General features: G+C 35.3%; 1 protein-coding gene across 1 annotated transcript in view; it reads left to right on the forward strand.

Annotated features, from left to right (window-relative positions):
- Positions 1-24,600, forward strand: part of ACTR3 (actin related protein 3) — a 65,664-nt gene that overhangs the window by 33,377 nt on the left and 7,687 nt on the right. Inside the window, exons 4-8 of the mRNA XM_058715476.1 lie at positions 6,435-6,545; positions 10,802-10,897; positions 12,654-12,761; positions 16,883-17,026; positions 19,032-19,205. Coding sequence (XP_058571459.1) covers positions 6,435-6,545; positions 10,802-10,897; positions 12,654-12,761; positions 16,883-17,026; positions 19,032-19,205 — 633 coding nt within the window. The remainder of the gene's footprint in view (positions 1-6,434; positions 6,546-10,801; positions 10,898-12,653; positions 12,762-16,882; positions 17,027-19,031; positions 19,206-24,600) is intronic.

Consider the following 24,600-nt stretch of genomic DNA (forward strand, 5'->3'; position numbering starts at 1 on the left):
TTATTCACTAATGAACAATGAACAACTGTGTGTAAAAAAAACCCTAAGTGCTAAGAGTACAATGGTAAATAAGAAAAATGGCTTCCCTGTCTTCAAGGCTAGTATAATGTGGTGGAATGGAAGACATTGAAGAAATAATTACAAGTGTTATGAAGGTTAGAAAAAGGAAAATACAGGATGCTTTGGGAATATACATCGGGAGTAGCTTACCTGGTTTGTGGATTTTGGAAAGTCTTTGAAGAATATATCTTTTCAGCTGAGGCTTGAAGAATAAAACGAGTTAGATGAATGAATTGTGTAGCAAGATTGTTTTAGGCAGAGACTGTAATATTCAGGAAGGCTTGGAAGTATGAGGGAGCTTGGAATTGAACAACCAGTGTGCCTGAAGCATAGAGAATAAGGTGGAAAGAAGTGAGGAGGCTGGTTATGGTTGGAAGTATTGTTAGGCCAGACATGTTGAAGGATTTAAACTCTGTCCCATGGACAACATTAATGGGTTTCAGTAGAGGAATAATGTTAGTGACTAAAAGTACAAATATTGAAGTCTCTATGCTTACGCTGGAAATCTATGCTACTTTCTTGGTTTGTGGTATCATTCAGTAACTTAAGCTTTCTGAGTTTCAGTTTCTTGATTTATAAAATGGGAATATTTTTGGTACTTCAGGATTGTTGGAAGGTTTGATGAGATATTACATATAAAGCAATTGTTAACAGGGTGGTGCTTTGTTCGTAATGAATGAGCACTATGTGTTAGCTGTTTTTATTATTTAGGAACACAGCATGATTCTGGGAAGGCCATACTGTAGATGAGACAAGGAATATTAGTGATTGGACTACATTTGATGGCAGTGGGGATAGACAGAAACAGATTATGTGTGTGTGTCTCTCACACACATACTTAACTTCTGTTATGGAAAACTTCATATGTATAAAAGGAATAGAAAAGAATATAATGAACCCCCACATACCAGCTACACAAGTTTGGCAGTTATCAACCCATCACCAACCTTGTTTGATCTGTATCTTCCCCCTCCCTCCGATTATTTTAAGGTAAATCTCACATATTGTTTCACCTACAAATACTTCTCTCTTACAGACTTTTAAAAATATAAATATCACACCTAAATACAGTGTGCACTTTGTTAATAATATCTGAAATCTAATAAGTACTCACATTTCCCTGATTATTTCTTATCTTGGTTAATCTGTTTGAATCAAGTTTTAAACAAGGTCTACTCCTTTGATTTGGTTGACAGGTTGCTTAGGTCTGGGGTTCTTTTCTGTGTGTGTGTGTGTGTGTGTGTGTGTGTGTGAGAGAGAGAGAGGGAGAGAGAGAGAGAGAGAGAGAGAGAGAGAGAGAGAGAGAGAGAGAGAGAGAGAAAGTGAGTTCTTCTTTCCTTTATGGAAAAATTTTGGTTATTTGTCTTGTTAAATGTCCCACTTTGTGGATTCTGATGATTACATTCTTCTGTCACTTAACATGATCCTCTGTTTTCTATGTTTACTTCTTTGTTGTAAAGTATTAAATATAGAAGTCTGATTAGATGTGTGTAAGTTATGTGGTTGTGTGTGTGTGTGTGTGTGTGTGTGTGTGTGTGTGTGTTTGGTTTTTTGTTTTTTGTTTTGTTTTTTTGCCAAGAATAAAAACGTGGATACCTAAGGAGTAGTAGGGAATGATTAACAAGATATTGGTGGTAAACAGTACTTGAGGATAGTTCCCAGCTCCTGGATAGTCTTCGTGCCCTTTATTTCTTGAGATTGAGACTATTTGAGGAGAAACACTTTGGACTGGGGTGGTTTAAGGAGGAGAGGGTAAGTTTAGTTTTGCATGTGTTGTGTTTGAGGTGCCTGAGAAACATCTTATACATTGTTAGGCAGTCAGGTACTTGGCTTTTGGAGCTCAAAAACATGATAGCTAGAGACAGATGTTTGGAAAGTATATACTTTAGAAAGGATGAGATTACTTAGGGGAGTGTACTTGGGAAGAGGCCCAGGATGTACCGTTTAGATTTGTATAGAAGAGGGAAAGCCTACAAAGGAGACCGAGAAGCTGTGGTTTTAGAGACTGGGCTAGATAGGAAGGAATATAAACCGTGTGGAATGCTGCCAAGGTATCAAATAAGCTAGAGCCCATATATTATTTACTGTCGTTAGCTACAGGGATGTCATTTGTAACTTTAAGAATAGTTTTAGAAGAGTGAGAACCCAGTGAGGCTGGGTTCAGGTAGGTTGGATTGTGAATATTAGGCCAGGAAAAAATGACAGTAATAATTCGTTGGGGTTTGTCTGTGATTGGGAGCCAGAGATAGATGAATAGACAAGTTGTGGGACTAAGAAGAGATGTTTAAATGCTAATGTGAAAGAGCCATTAGAAAAAGGTGTAAGTAACAGGAAAGATGTAGCCTAATCCAGGTGACTAAGAAAGATAGGGATGGCATCCAGAGCACAGATGATGTAATTGATATGGGTGGGGTTTTTTTTTTGGCGGGGGGAGTCTCTTCACTTACAAAAAAGTGAAAGAGAAACAAGGGTCAGTATGGAATCAGTTTTATAGATTTGGTGAAAGGAGGTTGGATTCCTGACTTGGCTTCTGCCTTCTCTGTGAATGAAGTACATGGTGACATCATCTCTGCTGCCCAGGGAGTTGGGGAAGAATACATGAGTGATAGATAGGGAGAACATTTAAAATTATCATTGTGAAGAGTGAAGATGAACAGAGTAGGGAAACAAAGGCTTGCCAGGCAAAGTTAGGTATAGAATTGAGAATGTAATTATGAATACTTAGTTTTATCCACCTAGTTATGTATGTGTCTTCAGTATAGTCAGCATTCTGGGTATAGGCACATTTAGCAAAGAGTTATGCTAGGTTAGGTTTTGATAGATGGAATGACAAAAGGAAATATGAGTAGTCAAAGTGATGGGGCATAAAATCTAAACCGTGTGTGTGTGTGTGTGTGTGTGTGTGTGTGTGTGTGTATTTGGGGAGGTTTGATAACTAGGGAATAATTACCAGAGCCAGTGAACTACAAGTCTTATTGTGATGAGCAATATAGTGGGGCTGCTGGAGTATTCCAGAAGAGGTTATGATCAGAGAGGGATATACTTGGATTCCAGGAATTTAGAGATGATAGTGATACCAAGATCTAAACTGCAGCCAGAATGGAAAATAAATCTTTGAAGGTGATGAAGTCAGTGAGCTAAGAGGCCAGAGTTTCTCTGCACTGATTTTGTTCTCTTAAACACATTTTCAACACATTTTCTTAAACACATTTTCAAATGCTACAAACAAACCAAAACAATAAAACTTCTCTCAGTCTTTATTCCTACTCCTTTTCCTCAGCCTTTTAGAGCTATCATTTTCCTCATTTTCCGCTTTCCTTTTAAAACCAAACTTCTTATTTAGTCTCATTATTTGAATGCAGATTATTTTTAAACTGTTTGTTAATCCATTAGTATATAATAATCTTTATCCTTCTTAGTCTGTCTGTCAACAGGATAGCTCTGATAATTCTCTTCCTAACATAGACTTTTCTATTTTATTCTTACTTCCCCAGCCTTTGCCTCTAATCAAATGTGTTATTTCCCATGTGCTTTCCCTGATTCTTATCTATCTATCTATCTATCTATCTATCTATCTATTTAAAAATATTTGTTTTTGAGAGAGGGACAGAGTATGAGCAGGGGAGGGGCAGAGAAAGAGGGAGACACAGAATCCGAAGCAGATTCTAGGCTCTGAGCTGTCAGCACAGAGTCCGACATGTGGGGCCCCAACCCATGGACTGCAAGACCATGACCTGAGCTGAAGTTGGAAGCTTATCTGACTGAGCCACCCAAGCTCCCCTCTTATCTAGGTGATCTCATGCACTTCATTCCCTACGACTACAGCCCAGATCTCTGCTTTCAATTCCTTGACCGTTACATTTCCAACTACCTGGCTCTCAAGTTTAATATATCCAAAACAAAATTCATTACATATATATTCTACCCTTGCTTATTCCAAGACAATACAGAACACAATTTTTGTATCTTGATTAATAGACCCTCTCCAATCTGACTTCAGAACGGAAACTTGTTGATACATTTGAGTTTGTTCTCATTCTTATTAACAGAAATCTTCAGTATGGCCTAACATCATCCATACCACAATTGGGGCTCTTATTCTTTCTTGCTTGATTCTTTTAAGATGAATTTCAGCTTTCCCAATGCTGCACTAATGATGTTTCTGAAAATCAAAGCTGTTCTTGTCATTGCGCTGCTTAAAAATTGCCACTGATGAGCTATTTCTTATAGAATAAAACACAAATACATGGTAAGTAAATGCAGTTTTTGAGAATCTGGTATCCTTCATCTAGAACTGATTTATCTCTTTATACTTCCTCTCCCCAAGTCTTTTGATAACTGCAGTGTTTGTATATTATGTAGTGTTTGTATATATTTATTCTGTCTACATGTTTTCCCTCTGCCCCCAAAAAAACAGTATTGACAAGGTTGCTCCTTTAAGACCCAGCTTAGATTATGACTTCAGTCATAAAGGAATAGGAGGAGCCTTTCTGTTTTCCTTCAGAAGCCAAGTTGGTCATCTTGTCCTAGATACTTTATTTCTTTAAGATCTTACAGTGTATTATTTGTATCTGTTTCTTGCATTAGGCTGAACTTGTGGGCAGGATGGTCATGTCCTTAGCATTTTTGCCAGTGGTTCACATTAGGTGCACAATAATACTTGACTAATAAATGAATAAGCTCTTAGAACATTGAAATATGTAAACTTCCAGTAATGTTATAAGATGAATGGTGTAGTACATTCATTTCCCTTCCCTAAAGCAAACTGAAGAGTATTTCTTTTATTTCAAATATTAATTTAAATTCTAGTAGAACTCATTTTATAAGTATAATGACTAAAAAAGTATCTAAAGTGCTGGAGTGAGATGTGAACATTAGGGATTAATAGATAAGAGGTTTAATGATTAAGTAAATAACTATGGGATGTTTACTTGTTCATTCAATAGTTCAGCCTTAGGTATTGAGTGCGTACTGTGTACATGGAACTATTTATTTTTTTTGTTTGTTTCCTTTCTGTTCTGTGTATTTTTTTTTTCAACTTTTTTTTTTTTTTTTTTAAATTTATTTTTGGGACAGAGAGAGACAGAGCATGAACGGGGGAGGGGCAGAGAGAGAGGGAGACACAGAATCGGAAACAGGCTCCAGGCTCCGAGCCATCAGCCCAGAGCCTGACGCGGGGCTTGAACTCACGGACCGCGAGATCGTGACCTGGCTGAAGTCGGACGCTTAACCGACTGCGCCACCCAGGCGCCCCTGTTATGTGTATTTTTAAAGGTTTTTGCCTAAAATTTTAATTTGCTTAAGAAATTCCTTATATATTTATAACACTAATCTTTTGTTATATATGTTGTAGAAGTATTATTGCAGAGGTTAACAAACTTTCTTGGTGCTCTCAGTGTCTCAGTAAGATTTTTTACTGTGCCACCCACCACCTAGACAAAAAGAAATACCCAGCAGTTGTGTTTATTAAGTAGCTAGTGATAAGCAGCTAGTAGCCATTTGAAAAAAATAAGACACTATTCAAAAGGAAAATATTTTTATTTTATTGTCAAATAATCACAGTTAACTGTTATGATGCATGTGCTTGTTAGGCATGTCACAACTTTTCATTGCCACCCTCATTTCTTGTTTGGGGGGAGGTACTTGGTTTTTATAATAGCAACTGCTGGCAACCCAGCTTCTCAAAGAAGTGATGTTACTGAAAGGAGTATAGAATGATCTAATGTTGAAACTGAACTACCTTGAACTAGTAGATATGCAGTGTCAAACTGATTTTGAGTATCACTGTATTTCCCTGGAAAATTTTAAATATGTTGTGGTGTCTTTGTGAATTTGCAGCAGTACCCTCGGACTCTGTTTTAAAGCATGGTTCTGTACAAATATCTGTAACTTTTTAAATAAAATTTAACATGCTTCATTTATGATTATGCTGGCTTTATACATACCAGCTGTGTTATATATATATTAGGCACACAACAAATATTTGTGAAAGAACTAACAAATTATAAATTAAGGAAACTTTAATCAACTATACTATTCATAGACTTTAGTTTTAATGGGTTATTTTCCCATTATTACAAGATTTTCAGAAATTGAGAAAGACCAGTACGGTGAACTTTTATCTAGATGTAAGAGTTTTTAGCATTTGACATATTTGCGTTATTTATTTTAATTGAACCATCTAAAAATAGGTTATAGCAATAATTTCATTGATCTCTAAATAGTTAAGTTTGTGTCTCCTAAGCATGATCTACATACACTCATTAAATCACACCTAAAAATTTCTGTCCTGATTTAATATTACCTTTTTTGGGTAGTTATATTTACTTTTGATATTAATACGATTTCATTTGTTTTGTGTTTTGTTTTAATAGTGGCCAATTCGCCATGGTATAGTTGAAGATTGGGACTTGATGGAAAGGTTTATGGAACAGGTGATCTTTAAATATTTAAGGGCAGAACCAGAAGACCATTATTTTCTTTTGGTAAGTACAAATTGTAATTTCATCAGGGATATTTTTGAAAAATGCTGAGAATGTTTTCATCACATCTGTACTCAGTAGGGCATAGTTTCTTATTACATTGCCATATACCTAAGAGACTTTGTTATAAAGTTGTATTGTCTTTAAGATTATCTAATTCTGAGTTCCACTAGAGTTGTAATATGTTGAGACACCAAGGGTTAGGTGCTTTACAAAGTTTTCATAATTAATATTTAATTCTTACAGTAGGAACTGTAAGTAAGGTTCAAAACAAATTAGAAATAAGGCACTTTGCTTTTGTTCTTTTTTTTTTAGAGTGTTTGTGCGTGTGCAAGCAGGGGAAGAGGGGTGGGGGCGGGGGAGAGAATCTTGAGAATCTTAAGCAGGTTCGACATGGGGGCTCCAGTCCACGACCTGAGCCGAGGTAAAGAGTCAGACGCTTAACCACTGAGCCACCCAGGCACCTCACTTTGTTTTTTTAAGTAACTAGTCTGATTATTATTTATTAATAATTCTTGACAACAGAAATACAATATAATTTACTTTTAAACTTTTTTCTTATTTTTATCAGTGCAACACATGTTTTTAGCTTAAAAAATCAAGTGGTATAAGATTTAAAATAAAAAGATAGTATTCTCCTTCCTCACCTTTCCCAGTCTTTGATTCATGTTCTCTTGAGACAAACACTTTAAATTTTTAAGAGTTTTTTTGTGTGTGTGCTAGTTATCACATAAATTTAAACATGTTTTCTATTTCTTGTTTATTTGAATATTAGACACTACCTACTAACTACCTAGTAGGAAAGATGAGGCTTTTATTCTTTTCCTCTTATCCCCCTTCTGTTAACACAAAGTCCCTATCTTCTCCCCCTCCCTGCAGTGTGGTTATATCATAATTTTTGGTAAATCAGTATTCTGTATTTTACTATGGTAGTTTGTGAATATTGTTTATGGATAGACCATAAACAAAGTTGAAAGAGCTTTACAATAAATATCCACATGTACACAACCTAGACTCAAGTATTAATTTTTTTATAATTGCTTTATGATAGCTATTAGGTTATCCATCATTCCATCTTATTATTTATTTATTTATTAAAGTTTATTTATTTTGAGAGAGAGTGAGCATGTGTGTGGATGCAGAGAGAAAGGAAGAGAGAGGAAATCCCAAGAAGGCTCCGCACCATCAGCACAGAGCCCAGTGTGGGGATCCAACCCATGAACCGTGAGATCATGACCTGAGCCGAAATCAAGAGTTGGATGCTTAACTGACTGAACCACTCAAGCGCCCCAATCTTATATTTGTAATTACTTCACAATGAGTTGTAGATGGAGTAATTTCACCCCTAAGTACATTAGCATGCATATCATCAAATACAGTTCATTATTTGTTTACAGTTCTTTTATATAACATTCACATGCTATCAAATGCACAAATCTTAATTCTACCATTCAGTGTATATTGACCAGGCATTGGCAGACTTTCTCTGAAGAACCAGATAGCAAACATTTTTGGCTTTGAGTGCTATGTGGTCTCTTGCAGCTACTCAGCTCTGCTGTTGTAGCAGGAAAGCAGTGTCAGAAAATACTTATATGAATGGGTATGGCTGTGTTCCAATAAAATTGAATTTACAGAAACAAGTGGTGGGATGGATTTGTTTTACAGGATACATGATGTAGTTTACCCATTGTCTGGTTTTGACAGATGCATACATCTGTGTAACCTAAACCCTTACCAAGATATGGAACATTACTATCAGCCTGGAAAGTTTTCTGATGCCCTTTCCTGATTATTTCCTGCCCCTCTTCCCTAGAGGCAACCACTGTTCTGATTTTTCCCAGCGCAGATTGGTTTCGCTTATATTTGAGTTTTGTATAAATGGAATTGTACAAGATGTGCTCTTTGGTTAAGACTTAATTCAGCATAATCATTTTTTTTAAGCTAATTAATTATTTTTTTTTTTTACATTTTATTTATTTTTGATAGAGACAAAGCACAAGTCGGGGAGGGGCAGGTAGAGAGGGAGACACAGGATACGAAGGAGGCTCCAGGCTCCGAGCCATCAGCACAGAGCCTGATGTGGAGCTCTAACTCACAAACCGCCAGATCATGACCTGATCCGAAGTTGGACATTTAACTGACTTAGCCACCCAGGCGCCCCCAGCATAATCTTTGAGATTCATCCACATTGTTGTAAATACCAGTAGTTTGTTGCTGGATCATATTCTATTGTATGAATGTGCCTCACTATCCATTTTCTTATTGATGATTACCTGGGCTGTTTCCAATTTTTGATTATTATGCATATTTTGGTTATCGCGAACTTTCTTTTTAAGTGTGTATTTTGAGAAAGAGAGTGAGCGTGTGTGAAAGAGCAGGGGAGGAGCAGAGAGAGAGGGAGAGAGAGAATCCCAAGCAGGATCTGTGCTCAGCAGAGCTGGACATGAGTTTATGACCTGAGCTGAAATCAAAAGTCAGAAGCTCAACCTACTGAACCACCCAACTGTCGCTGCGAACATTCTTATACAAGTCTTTTTGTGGACATGTTTTCATTTGTCTTGTGCAAATACCTAGATATGGAATTGCTGTGTCATGGGGTACATGCATTATTGGTTTTATAGGAAACTTTCAAAACTTTTTCCAAGGGGTTCTACCTTTTTGCACACCCACCAACAATGTGTTAGCAATCTGGTTGTTCTACATTCTATCCAACATTTGGTGTCAGTCTTTTTAATTTTAGCTGTTCTGGTGGGTGTGTAAGAGTTCTCATTTTGGTTTTAATTTGCATTTTCTGATGACTAATGATGTTGAGTACTTTTTCATGTGCTTATTAGCTATTTGTATATTTTCCTTGGGAGATCTTCTGATTATATCTTATTTTATATAGAACTTCTGTTTTTCTTGGAGTTTATAATTTAACTGCCTTGGTTTTTTTTTAGTGTGCTTAATTTTCTATGTACCTGTCTCTAAATTATCTCCAAATCCTTGAACATGTTCCAAAACTCCTCTAAATAAGTTTAATCATATCAAGTAGTTTAGCTATTAAAGGGTTTACATGTGTAAAAAGTCTACTCCTAGTCGACCTTTTTCTTTAAAAACTTTATAGTGTTTTTTTTAAAATGACAAAAAGATTTAATTTGCAATGAATTTGAATTTTATCCATCTTTCTCTTTGTAATATGTGTTCTTGAAATTTAAGGAATCATTCTTACCTCAAGATCAAAAAGATAATTCTTTTGTACTTCTGAAGTTTAAAAGTTTTGCCTTTCAGTTTCAATATTTGAGATAACAAAAAGAATTGTCAAATCACATTCAGAAGAATTAGAGGTCTTGCCCAGTTTCAAGCTTTAATAATGTAAATGATTTAAGTAGTCATGAGGCATAGGTGAAACATGAAGTCCAGGAATGCAGGTAACTGTTTCCTCAGTCCACTCTTGACTTAGGATGTGTTCTGGCCAAGACTTAATCTGCAGGTTTCTAAATGATGTATGTGGTCACAAAAATGGAAGAGAATACTGTAAACATCGCCATTTTATTTAAAAAAAAAATAAATTTTTTTTAACATTCGTTTATTTTTGAGATAGAGACAGAGCACAAGCGGGAGACAGGCAGAGAGAGAGGGGAGACACAGAATCTGAAGCAGGCTCCAGGCTCCGAGCTGACAGCACAGAGCCCAATGCTAAACTCATGAACCGTGAGATCATGACCTGAGCTGAAGTCAGATGCTTAACTCACTGAGCCACCCAGGCACCCCTACACATCTCCATTTTAATACTCTTAACAGTTTTATGACTTCTATAACATTTTCCAAGAAGCCATGCCATAAATTTGTAGAATCTTGGCTTATTTATTATAGTTGTAAATAGACCAGGTACATCCTGCTGAAAACATTACATGGGTGAGAGTTCTTCCACCAGCAGATAGGATTGGTATGTCTCCCTGGAGGTCTGTCTTTACCCTTTCACAAGATGATTTGACTGGGTCTCCTTTCTCTCTCATTCCTTTTATCAGTGCTTAATGGTGTGACATAAGGAGTCAGTTTCTTGTGTGAATAACTATTGTTTTTATATATGCCTAGATCTGCTTGAAATCTTTATATAGTTTTTCTTTGGTCTGTATGTCTATCTTTGTACCTGCAAGTTTAATTAAAAGACTTTTAAATAAAATGACATAAATTATTTCTTATTTAAAAATTGTCTATAAAGTTATGAAAATAATCTGACCTTGTCTATTTAAAATGTTTAATATTCAATTTAATAGACTGAACCTCCACTGAATACTCCAGAAAATAGGGAATATACTGCTGAAATAATGTTTGAGTCCTTCAATGTTCCAGGCTTGTACATTGCTGTGCAGGTAAGCAAGTTCATAAGTCAAGATAAGCTTGTCTCTTAAATTTTAATCTAAGGTTTAATTCACTGTTAAAAAATACATATTTTTCATAACCTCAAAGCATGCCATAGTTCTTTCCTGAATCAGTAATTTAGAAATCATAGGAAATAGAGTTAATCAGCAAAAGAGAAATGTTGAAGGAAGTAAGTTGATGAATTTTAGATAATTCAAAGCTTTCATGGGACAGAAATAAGGGAACTAATATTTATTGTTTGCTCCAGGTCAGGAACTTTATATACATATTCATTTATCCTTGAAACAGTTGTTGTGTCCTTTTTTCATAGTTTGTTTTGATTGACTTACTGCTAGGTATATTGGACCATCTTCTTTGTGCCCTTCTGTTTTCCATGTATCAGAAATCCCTGTAGTATTTTATTGAACTTACTTTGTAAGTGTATCTTCATGGAATGGCTTCTCTCCTACCCTTCAGGATCACAGCTCACCTCTTACTTGTTTTTTAACCCTGTAGTGAATGTGATGCCTAGCATATCATAAATGTTTAATAAGTATGTAAACTATTGTGTAGTTCTCTTAGGTCATGATGATTATGGTGTGTGATCCTGTGCTAAAATAGGAGGATGGCCTAGATAACTTTCTAGGTCCCTTTCAGCTATTATATTGCAAGTAGGTAAAATAAAGCCAGTTTCGCTCTCTTTTTAATTATTGGCTGTGTATCTTGTTTGAAGCTTGGATTGTATGAAATTGAGTTTTTAAACAATGAACTAGCTGTGTTAGTTTCTTTATTTGTAAACTTAAAAAAAAAAAATTGTATCTTATTGCCCATGCTAGTATTTTGCATTGAAAAATGCAGTCCCCTCAACTTTGTTTCCTGATTAAATCATAATATTAAGAAGAGTATAATGGCTTTTTCTATGGTTAAATAACTTGTTACATATTTCTAAATGCACGCAGCACTTAGAAAATTTGGAGCTAATCTTATGATAGAGGTACTTGTTTATAGCCATCTGTGTATGGAATAACGAGTGATTGGGTGTTTGTGTATTTCTTTACCTTCCTTACACTTTGTGGTTTGTGTATAGGCTAGCTCATATAAACATAGTTTAAGTCCTTGCATTCTTAGTACTGTGATTATCTCATGTTAGTCTTCCCATTTTGCGGGGTTTAGGAGAAAAATGTCTCTTGTTAAAACATGGAATATTTATGAACATGCCCCTGAAAGTAAATATAAGCCTGTAAATTAGTAGGATGTGAATAATTTTATTGCATAATGTAAATTAATTTTGTGTATTTTCTTTCCAAAGATACTGTAGTTGACCATTCAATAGCACAGGTTTGAACTGCATGGGTCCACTAATCTGTGGAGTTTTTTTGATAAATCTAGTAGAGTACTGTAAATGTATTTTCTCTTCCTTACAATTTTCTTACATTTTCTTTTCTCTAGCTTCCTTTATTATAAGAACACAGTATACAATATAACACACAAAATCTGTGTTAATCAACTCTTTAGGTTATTGGTAAGGCTTCTGGTCAACAGTAGGCTATTAGTAGTTCATTTTGGGGGAAGTTAGAAGTTATATTTGTATTTTCAGCTGTTTGTGTTGGAATGGTCAGTGTCCCTAACCTTGGTGTTGTTCAAGAGTCAGTTGTACATTTAAAATTGTAGTACTCCATTGAAATAGTTTTTTTTCTGTTAACTCTTTGCCCTTGTTTCTATTTTTTTGTCTGTCATAATTTGTGTGTGTGTGTGTGTGTGTCTAAGGCTGTTCTTGCCTTAGCTGCATCTTGGACCTCAAGACAAGTAGGAGAACGGACATTGACCGGTACAGTAATAGACAGTGGAGACGGTGTCACTCATGTCATTCCTGTGGTAAGAATATTTTACAGTTACCAAATAGGACATCAGATAACACATCTGGCAGAAATAAATTATATGAATTAATACCACTTTTAAAAAATTCTAAATGTTGCACTTTAAAAATTTGGTCATTTGTTCAGCTATAGCTATATTTTGCTCAAATTAATATTTAAATTCTGTAAACAAATTGTAAAGTCTTTTTTGCTATAGGTTTGTACTATAATTAGAAAATGATTTTAAAGATATTAGAAATTATTTCTAATTCATAATTAGCAAATGTTGGAGTAACTGGAATGGAAATATATTATACCTTTCTTTTCTTAGACACGGAATTCTGTTTTCTGGTTTGGATATGTCTGTGTGTGTATGTTAGCTACTTGATAATCTCTCTTATCCTTGATTAACAGACTTGAGCTGGGTGCGTAGGTTAACTAAATAGTTTAAAAGCTCATGGCTGTTAATAATTTTGGGAAATTATTCATTTATTTTTTAAAATTAAATTCTACACCCAGTGGTGGGTCTTGAACACATGACCCCGATATCAGGAGTCACATGTTCTACTGACTGAGCCAGCTAAGTGTCCTGGAAAGTTATTTTATTTTTTGAATAAAAAGCTCAAGTTATGATTGTACTTTGTGGTTTGGACTTAGTAAGGCATATTAAGAAAAATACATCAGATTGTATTGTTTGTCAGAGATAGCATTTTTTCTGCCAAGGCCTTTGTGCTTCCAATTCTTAATGACAAATTCGGGTTTTTATTGTGCCTAATATATTGAAAATGACTACTTGAATTCATACTTGATAATATTAGATGGGTATACATAGAAAACAGTTTTTCAAATGATGTTTATATTATATTAAATATCCTGTTTGGGATGAAATTATTTCGGGACTTTTATGTCTTCATTATTCTCATTCCTATTTTTAATGGATCAGGCATCCTCTGATGAGGATAACATCCTTGGGTTGACTTAGATTAGATGTTATAATCCATTCTCCCAATGTCATAATAGTTTTAGTAATAATTGTCCCTTTTTTAGTATCACCTTTCTTGAGATATAATTTATACACCATACAGTTCACCCATTTCAAATGTATAATTCAGTGGTTTTTTGTATATTCAGAGTGCATCCATCACCGCAGTCAATTTTAGAACACTTTTATGACTCTGAAAAGAAATGCTCTGTCCATTAGCAGACTCTCTCCCTGATAACCTTAGCCACTGGCAATCACTCACATACTTTCTGTCTCAATTGATTTGCCTGTTCTGGACATTTCACATAAATGGAGTCATAAACTTTGTGGTCTTTTGTGACTGGCTTCTTTCATGAAGCCTTAGGTTTTCAAGATTCAAGATAGTACTTCATTTATTATTATCGCCAAATAAGATTTCGTTATATGGCTACACCATATAATATTTCATTGTATGGCTATATCACATTTTTTTTTTTTTTTTTTTGCCATTGGGGATATGTTAATATCTTGGATATTGGAATGTGTCCAATATTTCATTTTTTTTTTTATAGTTGGTGTCATAGTTTTCTTTCTTAGTGGTACATAGAGCTTCTTAAGATTTTCATTTTAAATTCTCATTTGAACCTCAAAATCTATAATGTAGGTTATATTACCTTTTGAGGGCTTCAGTTTACCCATTAAAAAATGAAAATAAGTGAATTGCCTAAGATCACCAAATAGTAGGCTGTGGAACTAGTAGGTGAACTGGTTCTGATTCACCCAAATCTGAAGATCTATGAAATTAATCCGTAATGTCAGTATCTTGATAATTAATATTCAAATAGAAGTTATGAACATGAATAAGAGTGAATTTTTATAAGGATATTAAGAATTGGATGTTCCTGTTTTTGTACTCTTTTCCTTCTTTTGAATTAATGGAGTATTTTTTTTTTAATCTATTTTGTTTTCTTTATTGACTTATTAGCTATGTTCTACTTCTTTGTCATTGTCATTTGCTTGTTTTTGGCAGTGGTTGCTCTTGAGTTTATAATAAACATCTTTAACTTATAATCTAAGTACAAATAATGTTCTGATGTTTTATAAGTAGGTACTGTGTACAACAGTGTACTTCCCTTTGGAATTATAATTGTCACTTATTTTACTTATACCTGTTATAAATTTTCACTATGTTATTAATTTGTTTCATTGTAAATAGTATATTAGTTTTGTTAGGGCTGCTGTAACAAAGTACCAGACTGAGTGGCTCAAACAGTAGAAAATTAATATTTGCCCAGATGGAGGTAATAAAGTCTGAGATCAAGATGTTGGCAGGGTTGATTTCTTCCGAGGCTTCTGTGTCTTCTATCAAGATGGCCTAATTTTCTCCATTTATCTGTACATGGTCTTCCCTGTGTGTCTGTACACACACACACACACACACACACACACACACACACAGAATCCGAAGCAGGATCCAGGCTTTGAGCTGTTAGGAAAGAGCCTGATGTGGGGCTCATGCTCACCAACCATGAGATCATTACCTAAGCTGAAGTAGGATGCTTAACCAACTTGAGCCACCCAGGTGCCCCTAGAATATTTTTTATTTCAGATATTTTATTTTTCATCATAAAAGTTCTCCTTGGGTCTTTTTTATCTTCCCTTTCTCTCTCACTCATATTTCCATTGATCTTCTTGTTCATGTGGAATATATAGTTGTTTCAGTGTTTTTGTCTATCAATGCTATTATCTTTTGTATTTCTGTTGCTTTCTCTTTTGATGATTCTCCCAGTCAGGGTTGTATTTTCCTCTTTCCTTGCTTGATTATAATTTTTCATTAGGTACCGTATATTTACATTGTTGTGTCCTGGGTTTTGGGGGCTTTTTAAAATATTTTGAAATTTCTTTCCTGGAACCCAATTAAGTTACTAGGAATCATTTTGATCCTTTTAGGAGCTCCTTTTAAGTGTTATTGAGCAAGTCCAGAACAGTCTTTTGTCTGGTTCTACTCTATCCTCACTCTTGAAGAAATACCCTTCTGTGGACTCTACTCAATGCCCTGTGTTTGAGATCTTTAAACTCTGATTAATGGGAATGTAGACTATTCCCAGTTATGCAAGAGCTTTGGGGATTATTTTGTCCCCTCCTTTCTAGAAGGTTCTTTCTTTGGTCTTGATGGTTTCCTAACATGAATGTGGTGATTATTAGTCAGCTTACGTGTTACTTTTCACATCTCCAAAGCTGTGTCAGTGCAGCTCTTTCCACTTCAATAGTTTGACTTGCAAACTGTAGCCGTCTTGACCTTCCTGCAATCGAAATTCCGTATCCTCAACTTAATGAGACTCTGGCTCTGCTTGGGTTCTCCCTCCTGTTACTGCTGTGTGGGCACTTTTCTAGGCAATGAGATGGGATGTTCATAGCATTCATCTTGTTTGTTTTCTCTTCTCATGGGGAACACTGCCCTACTCTGCCTGTTGTTCATTCACTGTCTGTAAACCTTTATTTCATATAATTTGTCCTGTTTTTTCTTTAAGGTGAGAGGATAAATCCAATCACTAATACTCTGCCGTGCCCAGATGAGGACATCCCTAATATTCTTTGTTAATTAAATTTAATATTGCTACATTATTCTTTGTACCTCTGACTCCTATCAGAAAATTTGGATTCATTGTATGGAACTTAATTTTTTGGCATTATGATGATGCATAGAATGCCTCAGCCTTGTGAAATTGGTACCTACTTCAGTAGGAAAAAAGATAGTTTGTAGACTATAAATTTCCTACAATGTTGTCTAAACTGTTCACTGATAATATAAAAGGTTTTAAAAATAATTTTCTATCTGGTCTAATATCAAAACATTTAATACTTCTGAAATTCGTTGTTTGTGCTGTTCAGTCATTTCAGTCTTGGTTATAAACTCTTACCAAGAGTTCTTAAAAGAACAGTTCTGAGTTGCTGACCATTCTTGTTCATAATATCTGTACAGTACTATAAATTATGTAATATAGTATTGTGAGGAATACACTTGAGGAATAAAGACTAGAAGAATTCTCCTGGGATAAAGCAGTACTTGAGAATATAAATACACTAACTTGAGAACCTAGTCTTATTATAATGGTTATTTGTGTTATATTAATCTTGAAATCATTGAAAGTAAACTTGAGACTTTTTTTTTCATCTAGGCCGAAGGGTATGTGATTGGCAGCTGTATTAAGCACATTCCAATCGCAGGACGAGATATAACATATTTTATTCAGCAGTTGCTGAGAGACCGAGAAGTAGGAATCCCTCCAGAACAATCCTTGGAAACTGCTAAGGCAGTAAAGGTACAAAATAATGAGGAGTGTGTAATTCATTTAAAAATTAAAGTCAAATTTACAGTGTTAACATGAGAAACTATTAGATGAAGAATAGTACTTAAAAAACCCTTTGCAAATCATTACTCTTAATTATGTATATGTTTTCTCTGTATTTCTTGTAAGGAAATTTTGGGGAATTATCAGCCTTGTGCCTGTTGTCTCCACATTTCACATTTGAGTCAAGAACATTTGACTTTAGCATACATTTTGTGATTATTCCCCATAGTAAAACTCATTAGTTCACTTCAGAGTCCTCGTATCTTAGTTTCTTCACTGAATTCTTTATTTTAATCCTAAGAGTTTTCTGTTGCAAAAATTTTTTTTTAATGTAATTGTTTCATTTGTCTATAGAATATAGGTTTGGCTCCAGTGATATGGCAAATAGAAACGTGTAAAGGCTATGTAAGGTGTTATAATATGTGTCTTACATAAGTCTATCAGTGCTTTATGTAAACTATCAAAATATTTAGCATTGCTTTTTAAATTTCTCACTTGCCAGCATACCTAAACAAATTTCCGTGGATTTCTCCTATGTTTTCAGTATGTGAAAGTAAAACTGCCCCAGCAGAAATAACTATTTATTGCCTATCTGCATGATTATAGGGTTTCTGCCACTCGTCAAAGGTCAGGAATGAAAATGAATTTACTGTTCCTAATTACTAAATGGCTAAAATTACTAAATTACTAAATGGCTGCCAAAAGACGCCAATGGTGGCATCGAAATTAAATGTGTAAAAAATTAATATGAACATTACTGCTATAGCATCTTCGGGAAGTCTGGAATTTAAAAAAATGATAAGAGCACCAATGATTTAAATCTAGAGAATACTAATGCTCAGTGTGAATGTCTTTTAAAACTTATTATTTCCATGTAATTCCTACTTCCAAGGTTTGGAGAAAGAAGACCTACAGTAACATAATCAAATTGTCCTTTGTTTTTCAGTACTTTTTCCTTTTATGTCTTTTGGTTATTAGTAATAATAGTTGTAGCTATTGCAGATTAGAATTCTTCATGTGCAAAACTGTATGAAATGTGTGGCTTTTTTGTTTTGTTTTAATCCTTTTTTTTTTTTTTTTTTTTTTTTTGAGAGAGAGAGAGAGAACACGCATGAGTGGGGATGAACAGAGACAGAGGGAGACAGAGTCTCCCAACCAGGTTCCATGCTGTCAGCACAGAGCCTGATGTGGGGCTCGAACTCAGGATTTGTGAGATCATGACCTGAGCTGAAATCAAGAGTCGGATACTTAACTGACTGAGCCACCCAAGGCACCCCTGTGTGTTTTTCTTAAAAAAAAACAAAAACAAAAACAAAAAAACCCTGAGACTTGGATTCAGGAACCCATAAGTTGCAAACAGAATGTTATAACCCATAACATTTTTGAATTGCAGTTTTGATAAAAACTTTTACTTAGCGCATATAATCAGATATGCAACAATTTAGCATTGTAGGTGATATAGTAAAAAAGAATAGTTTTTATTTTCAGTCATTTTTCTTTTGCTCATTTGCTTAGACCATATTCAGTTTTGTTTCAGATAGGTATTAAGGATTAAGTATCTATATTAATTTGTGTGGTTATTTCAACTATTATTTATTCTCTGGTTATTATGTATTTTATGTTTTCTTCTCTCTTGAATGTAAACTCCATTAATTACTGAAGCAGTATAAAATGTTGAATGACAGAAATGAATATTTTCATGAAATAACATTAAAATAATAGAGATTGTCTCTTTAGTTGGTCAGATCTTACTCAATTTATATATGAAGCCAGGAGTTATGTGTAGGAGATGAGAGATGAGCTTTTTATTTGTACTAGACATCAGATAATACCGTAACATAAAATTTTCCTCAGCTTAATTTCTTTATTTTCTGAAGGTATTGTTTCATTTGATTCTTGTTTACTGAAAATATGCCATCTTTTTTTTACCGTTACTAAAATGAGGAAATAATTACTCAATTCTTTGTTTTTCTAGGAGCGCTATAGTTATGTCTGCCCAGATTTAGTAAAAGAATTTAACAAGTATGACACAGATGGATCAAAGTGGATTAAGCAATATACTGGAATCAATGCTATCTCAAAAAAAGAATTTTCTATTGATGTTGGTTATGAGAGATTCTTGGGACCTGAAATCTTTTTTCATCCAGAGGTAAGTTTTTTTTTTTTTTTAGATGGAATTGTTTTGAAAAATTTGGCAGAAATTATCAATGAACTATAAGATATTCAGGAAAGAGTTAATCTCAGGAACTTTCTTTTGTATACTAAAATGCTATAGGGAATTAATCATTTTCAAGAGGAAAAATTGCCTATGTTGAAATAGGCTAAACAAGTTACTGTTTTCATGCATTTAGAAAACTGAAACTTGTCTTTTTAAAATTTGGCTTATGTGGGGTCATGCAAAGACAAGAGCCCTTAAAATTTATGACCATTTAAATAAAATATTTGGGGATAAGTTCTAGAACTGCCACTGCCCTCATATAAAGTGGCCATTAGACAAAGAACCTTTAAGTATCGTAACAAAATATTATTAACAAAGTAGTTTTCTATCTCTGTGAAATGTTAGTAATGTACAGGTTTTATTAAATTAATGAAATGGTGTGTTTTTAATAATGAAAAACTCTTCTAATAACTTAGTATGAGAAACTTATTAAAATTTTTTTTTTTTATTTTTGAGAGAGAGAGACAGAGCATGAGCAGGGGAAGGGTAGAGAGAGAGAGACACACACACACACACAAAATCTGAAGCAGGCTCCAGGCTCTGAGCTGTCACATCAGCACAGAGCCTGACATGGGGCTCGAACTCATGAACTGTGAGATCATGACTTGAGCTGAAGTCGGATGCTTAACCGACTGAGCCACCCAGGTGCCTCTATAAAAAACTTGTTAATAGAATTACATTAAATGTTTTTTGTGCGTATTTGACATTAAGAACAGTTATTTTTGAATATTGTTTATTCTCTTAGCAAATAGTAAGTGAATACAGTTTTCATGGTCTCAGTTTAAGTACGGAATATTCAAAGATGAAAAATTATTTTATATTGGTTTTATTGAGCTCAGAGAATAAGGGAGATGAATAGCTAAACAGGTAAAGTTGCTTTAATAAATGCATGGATCTGGGTAGGGGATAGGAACAAAGAACATCTAAGTCTGCTTGGGCGAACTACGGAAACTTCTTAGATGAGGTAACAGTTGAACTGAGACTTCAAGGATCAATAGGTATTTGTCAGGCAGGTATGTTAGGGGAGTATGTTTCTGGCAAAGGGGATAGACTGGGTAGAAGTCTGGGAGAGGAGAGAGCTAAATAATAGAAGTATAAAGGAAGGGAGTTAGGAGATGGGTCCAGATGGGTGTTCATGAGGGATTAATATGCTACAGAATGGAGTTTACTGGATTCTGGAGTTGTGCAGAAATCTTCAGTGCAAATGACACAGATTTATGAACGGTGTTAGAAAGGTCACTCTGGCTGCACTGTGTGGGATGAATTAGAACAGAGGTGTTGGAAACAGGTTAGTTTATTGCAGTTTTCCAGATGAAGGAGGGACTGAGAAGAGCCCAGTTGCAAGAATAAGGCTGAGGTTGTTTTGTCTTTAAGAGGGATTACCCCAGTGGTAGAGGTAAAGTGTTATGTATGGGTACAGGAAAATGTGAAGCTGGGAAGAGTGGATAGAGGAGTAGGCAGGTAGCTTAGGAAGTTCATTGTCACAGTGCATAGTTTTATTTTTCATGAAGGGGAGTCAAGCTATTGTGTTGGGAGAAGGGAATGGATATAAAGTTGAGGGCTAGGAGACAACAGTAACTTGTATTGAATTGAGAGGGTGACTATATTAATAGTAGGGGAGTGGCACTACAAAAGTTAGAGACTCAGAACTTTGAGTCATAGAGCAGTGTTTTCCCTCCCAGGCAGTTGTGGAAAAGGAACAAAGTGTTTTGACAAGGCAGAGGTCAGAGTTTTGTGGAGTGTAAGAGCCTGAATCCGAAAGGCCTGACTTACTTAGGGATAATGAGGGGTATGGCCAGGGATTGGAGATCATGATGAATTGCAGATAACTCTAAATTGGGAGCAAAGGAGTGAGCCCCTGAAGGATAAGGCATTGTGGTCAGACTAATATTTGGGTGTTGTAAGGTTTTAGTCAGCCCTTCCATTTCAGTGCTAACACATACAGCCAGTTCTTTGGAGGGGGGGTGGGCTGGTGATAGAAACAGCCCTATTCTTGGCTTTCCCTACTGATGACTTACTAAGTGTTTTGGAGGGAATGCATGGTCTTGTCCATCTGCCTTCCAGATTCTAGTTTGCCAAATTTTGTTGCTGTTTCTTCCTGTTCTCTTCTCTACATACATTTGGGATTATGCCTTTTTGATAATTTTTCTTTATTAGTGCTTTTAGTAGAGAGAAGAAGATATGTGTGTACAGTTCATCATGTTTTTCCAGAATAGACCCCCCCCCCCCTTTTTTTTGGTATCATATGAACTGTGTCACTTCCCAAGTGAATTTTAAGATTCTGTCTTCTGTAGTTCTAGATTTTTCTGTGTCACAGTTCCTCTTGTCATCTGAAGAATTCACTCTGGTTTTTGTTTTGGCTAGATAAAAGTGTAGGTACCTGAATTTGAACACTGATGATAAACTGTATGAAAGAGTAAGGATATTTATTTTTCGAATTGCTGAATTCTTCACAAATACCTGAGCTGTTTTTAGAAGGAACGGGTTTGGCACTTTGATTTTTTTTTTTAAAGGAAATTAAATTTTTTTGACAAAGCTATTTTGACTGCTTTGTCTACTTTGAGTGTATTTTCTGTAAATTTCTCAGAAGAGAGAAAAGATACTCCTCTCTTGTTAGCCACTTGTAGCAGTATTAAGACACGATCAGAAAACAGAGGCAGGACTAATCCTTTTGCTGAAAGGGAAAGCAAAGGCCTAAAAATATGCTTAGTAGGGACCCTAGGTTGAGCCTGTTAGTATTAAAGTATTAAATAACCTGCAACAATTTATTGTTAATTCTTAACTCTTTTCCTTCATTTATTTATTACTAAGTATTCATTGCTTGCTGCTTCACTCGATACATTCTACACATTCTCTCCTGGGATTCTATAAAGCACAATAGTCCCCAAGCTTTTTGTAAAGATGTATTCAAATCAGACTTCAATTCTTTCTAAATCAGAATATCTATGGGTGAGTCCAGGGTATGTGAATATTGAAAGGTTGTATAAATTCTATCTTTTGTATGTTCCTGATTAAAAATTGCTATGAGAAGGGCATGGCACAGGAATGAATGACCCTATCCCTGCCTTTTTCTGATCTTGTTATAGCAGGTGAACTGTCTTAAAGGTTTGGGAAAGAATTACGGGAAGGTTAATCTCTTGAGTGCGTGCTCCTTTGTGTGTGTGTGTGTGTATTGTTTAGGTAAGTACTAAGGAGTATGGCTAACAAAAGACAATGTATAGAATTTTTAAGTTCTGTATTAGTAAATTGATGAGATATTATAGACCATATTTTCTTTTTCTTTTTTTTTTTAATTTTTTTTTAACGTTTATTTATTTTTGAGACAGAGAGAGACAGAGCATGAACGGGGGAGGGTCAGAGAGAGGGAGACACAGAATCTGAAACAGGCTCCAGGCTCTGAGCGGTCAGCACAGAGCCTGACGCGGGGCTCGAACTCACGGACTGCGAGATCATGACCTGAGCCGAAGTCGGCCGCTTAACCGACTGAGCCACCCAGGCGCCCCTATAGACCATATATTCTATCGGATTGTTAATGTTCTCCACATTTTGAGGATTAAATCTCATGACAGGTTCTCAGGTTGAAGGTATCATTATGGGATCATAAAAGCGTGTTTTGAGAATTGAAGTTTCCTTAGAGATTTCATAGTCTAAAGCTTAGAGAGTGGTTATACACATCACAGAATGAAATTTTCAGGATTCCAATTCTGTTACTCATTCCAGTTAATTGTGAACTGAGCCATTCCTTGCCCATAAACTAAGATTGACTGTAAATGGCATACAGAGCCAGCTGAGTGGAGTTATATTCTCCCATTTTCCCACAGGATGCAATATGGATTAACTCTAACAGATGGAACAAATAGTCTGTAGTTTGGGTTTTCAAGCCTCAGTATGAGCCCCATTTCTCTACCCACTTGTAGCTATTCATTATTCCTAGGAATTCTATACCCCTGTTAGGGTATGCTTTAAATAGATAGATGTTGACTACCATTTGTTTTTTTTACTATGATAATAGAAGTCAGTAGAATCTTTGCTAGTGATATTTTACTTTATCTAAAGTAAAATATTTTGTATCATTATGCTTCATCATTTAAGTAACATTAAATCTCTTTTCATTATATGCCCAAACTCTCAATAACTTAAAACTAAATTTAAAAACTGGAAAAAATTGACAAATGCATAAGAGTTATCAGTCAAGTTCTAGAATCAGTTTATTGAACAAAGGAATGTTGTCTCTCCCATTAGACAACCTAATGTGAAAAATGAGAGGCCAAGAAACGTGGTTGGCAACTCATTTTCTGGACAGTACTTTAAATTTTATTCATTTTAGTGAAATATACTTGTTTATTTTGACAAATTAGGCTAACTTTTGACCTTTTATTTTTAACTAGGAAAAACCCCATCTAGCATTTCCTCTCCAATTTTAAAGAATGGCCACATACATATATTTTTGAAAAGTTTTAGTAAAATGAGGTCTTTGTTTCAAAATACAAGTTGAGGGGCGCCTGGGTGGCGCAGTCGGTTAAGCGTCCGACTTCAGCCAGGTCACGATCTCGCGGTCCGTGAGTTCGAGCCCCGCGTCAGGCTCTGGGCTGATGGCTCGGAGCCTGGAGCCTGCTTCCGATTCTGTGTCTCCCTCTCTCTCTGCCCCTCCCCCGTTCATGCTCTGTCTCTCTGTCCCAAAAATAAATAAAAAACGTTGAAAAAAAAAAAAATTAAAAAAAAAATACAAGTTGAATTCTGAGATCTAGTATTCAAAAACTATTTTATGGGTGCTAGGGTGGTTCAGATGGTTGAGCATCTGTCTCTTGATTTTGGCTTAGGTAATGATCCCAAGATCATGAGATTGAGGCCCGTATGTAGCTCAGTGCTGAACATAGAGACTGCTTAAGATTCTCCCTCCCCCTCTCCCCTCTGTCCCTCCGCCTTCTCCCCCTCCCTTCCTCCAGCTTTCACCCGTTTTCTCTTTCTCTCAAAATCTTAAAGAAAAAAAAAAAAACTGTTACGTTTTGTAGTTCCTCTGAGGAAATCTAGAAATATACATACAGCATGTTTTGGAGGGCCACAGGCATGCATATAAAAATACATGATGGGGAAGAAAGCCTTCCCTAATACTATTTCTCCTTGTATAAGGCCTGCTGTATATAAAAATTAAGTTTTTAAAAATTTACTATTTTTAATCTCCTTCTTATTTCCATGATTTAAATTGTTAGGCTGCTTTCCATCTCAAACCTACCAATCTAACCAATCTGTTAAAACAATTTTGAAAAGTGTTGCCTAATACATGTACCTTCCATTCTAAATAAATACATACTAATACTCATATTTA

This window comes from Neofelis nebulosa, chromosome 2, assembly GCF_028018385.1.
Source record: "Neofelis nebulosa isolate mNeoNeb1 chromosome 2, mNeoNeb1.pri, whole genome shotgun sequence".
NCBI classification, from domain to species: domain Eukaryota; kingdom Metazoa; phylum Chordata; class Mammalia; order Carnivora; family Felidae; genus Neofelis; species Neofelis nebulosa.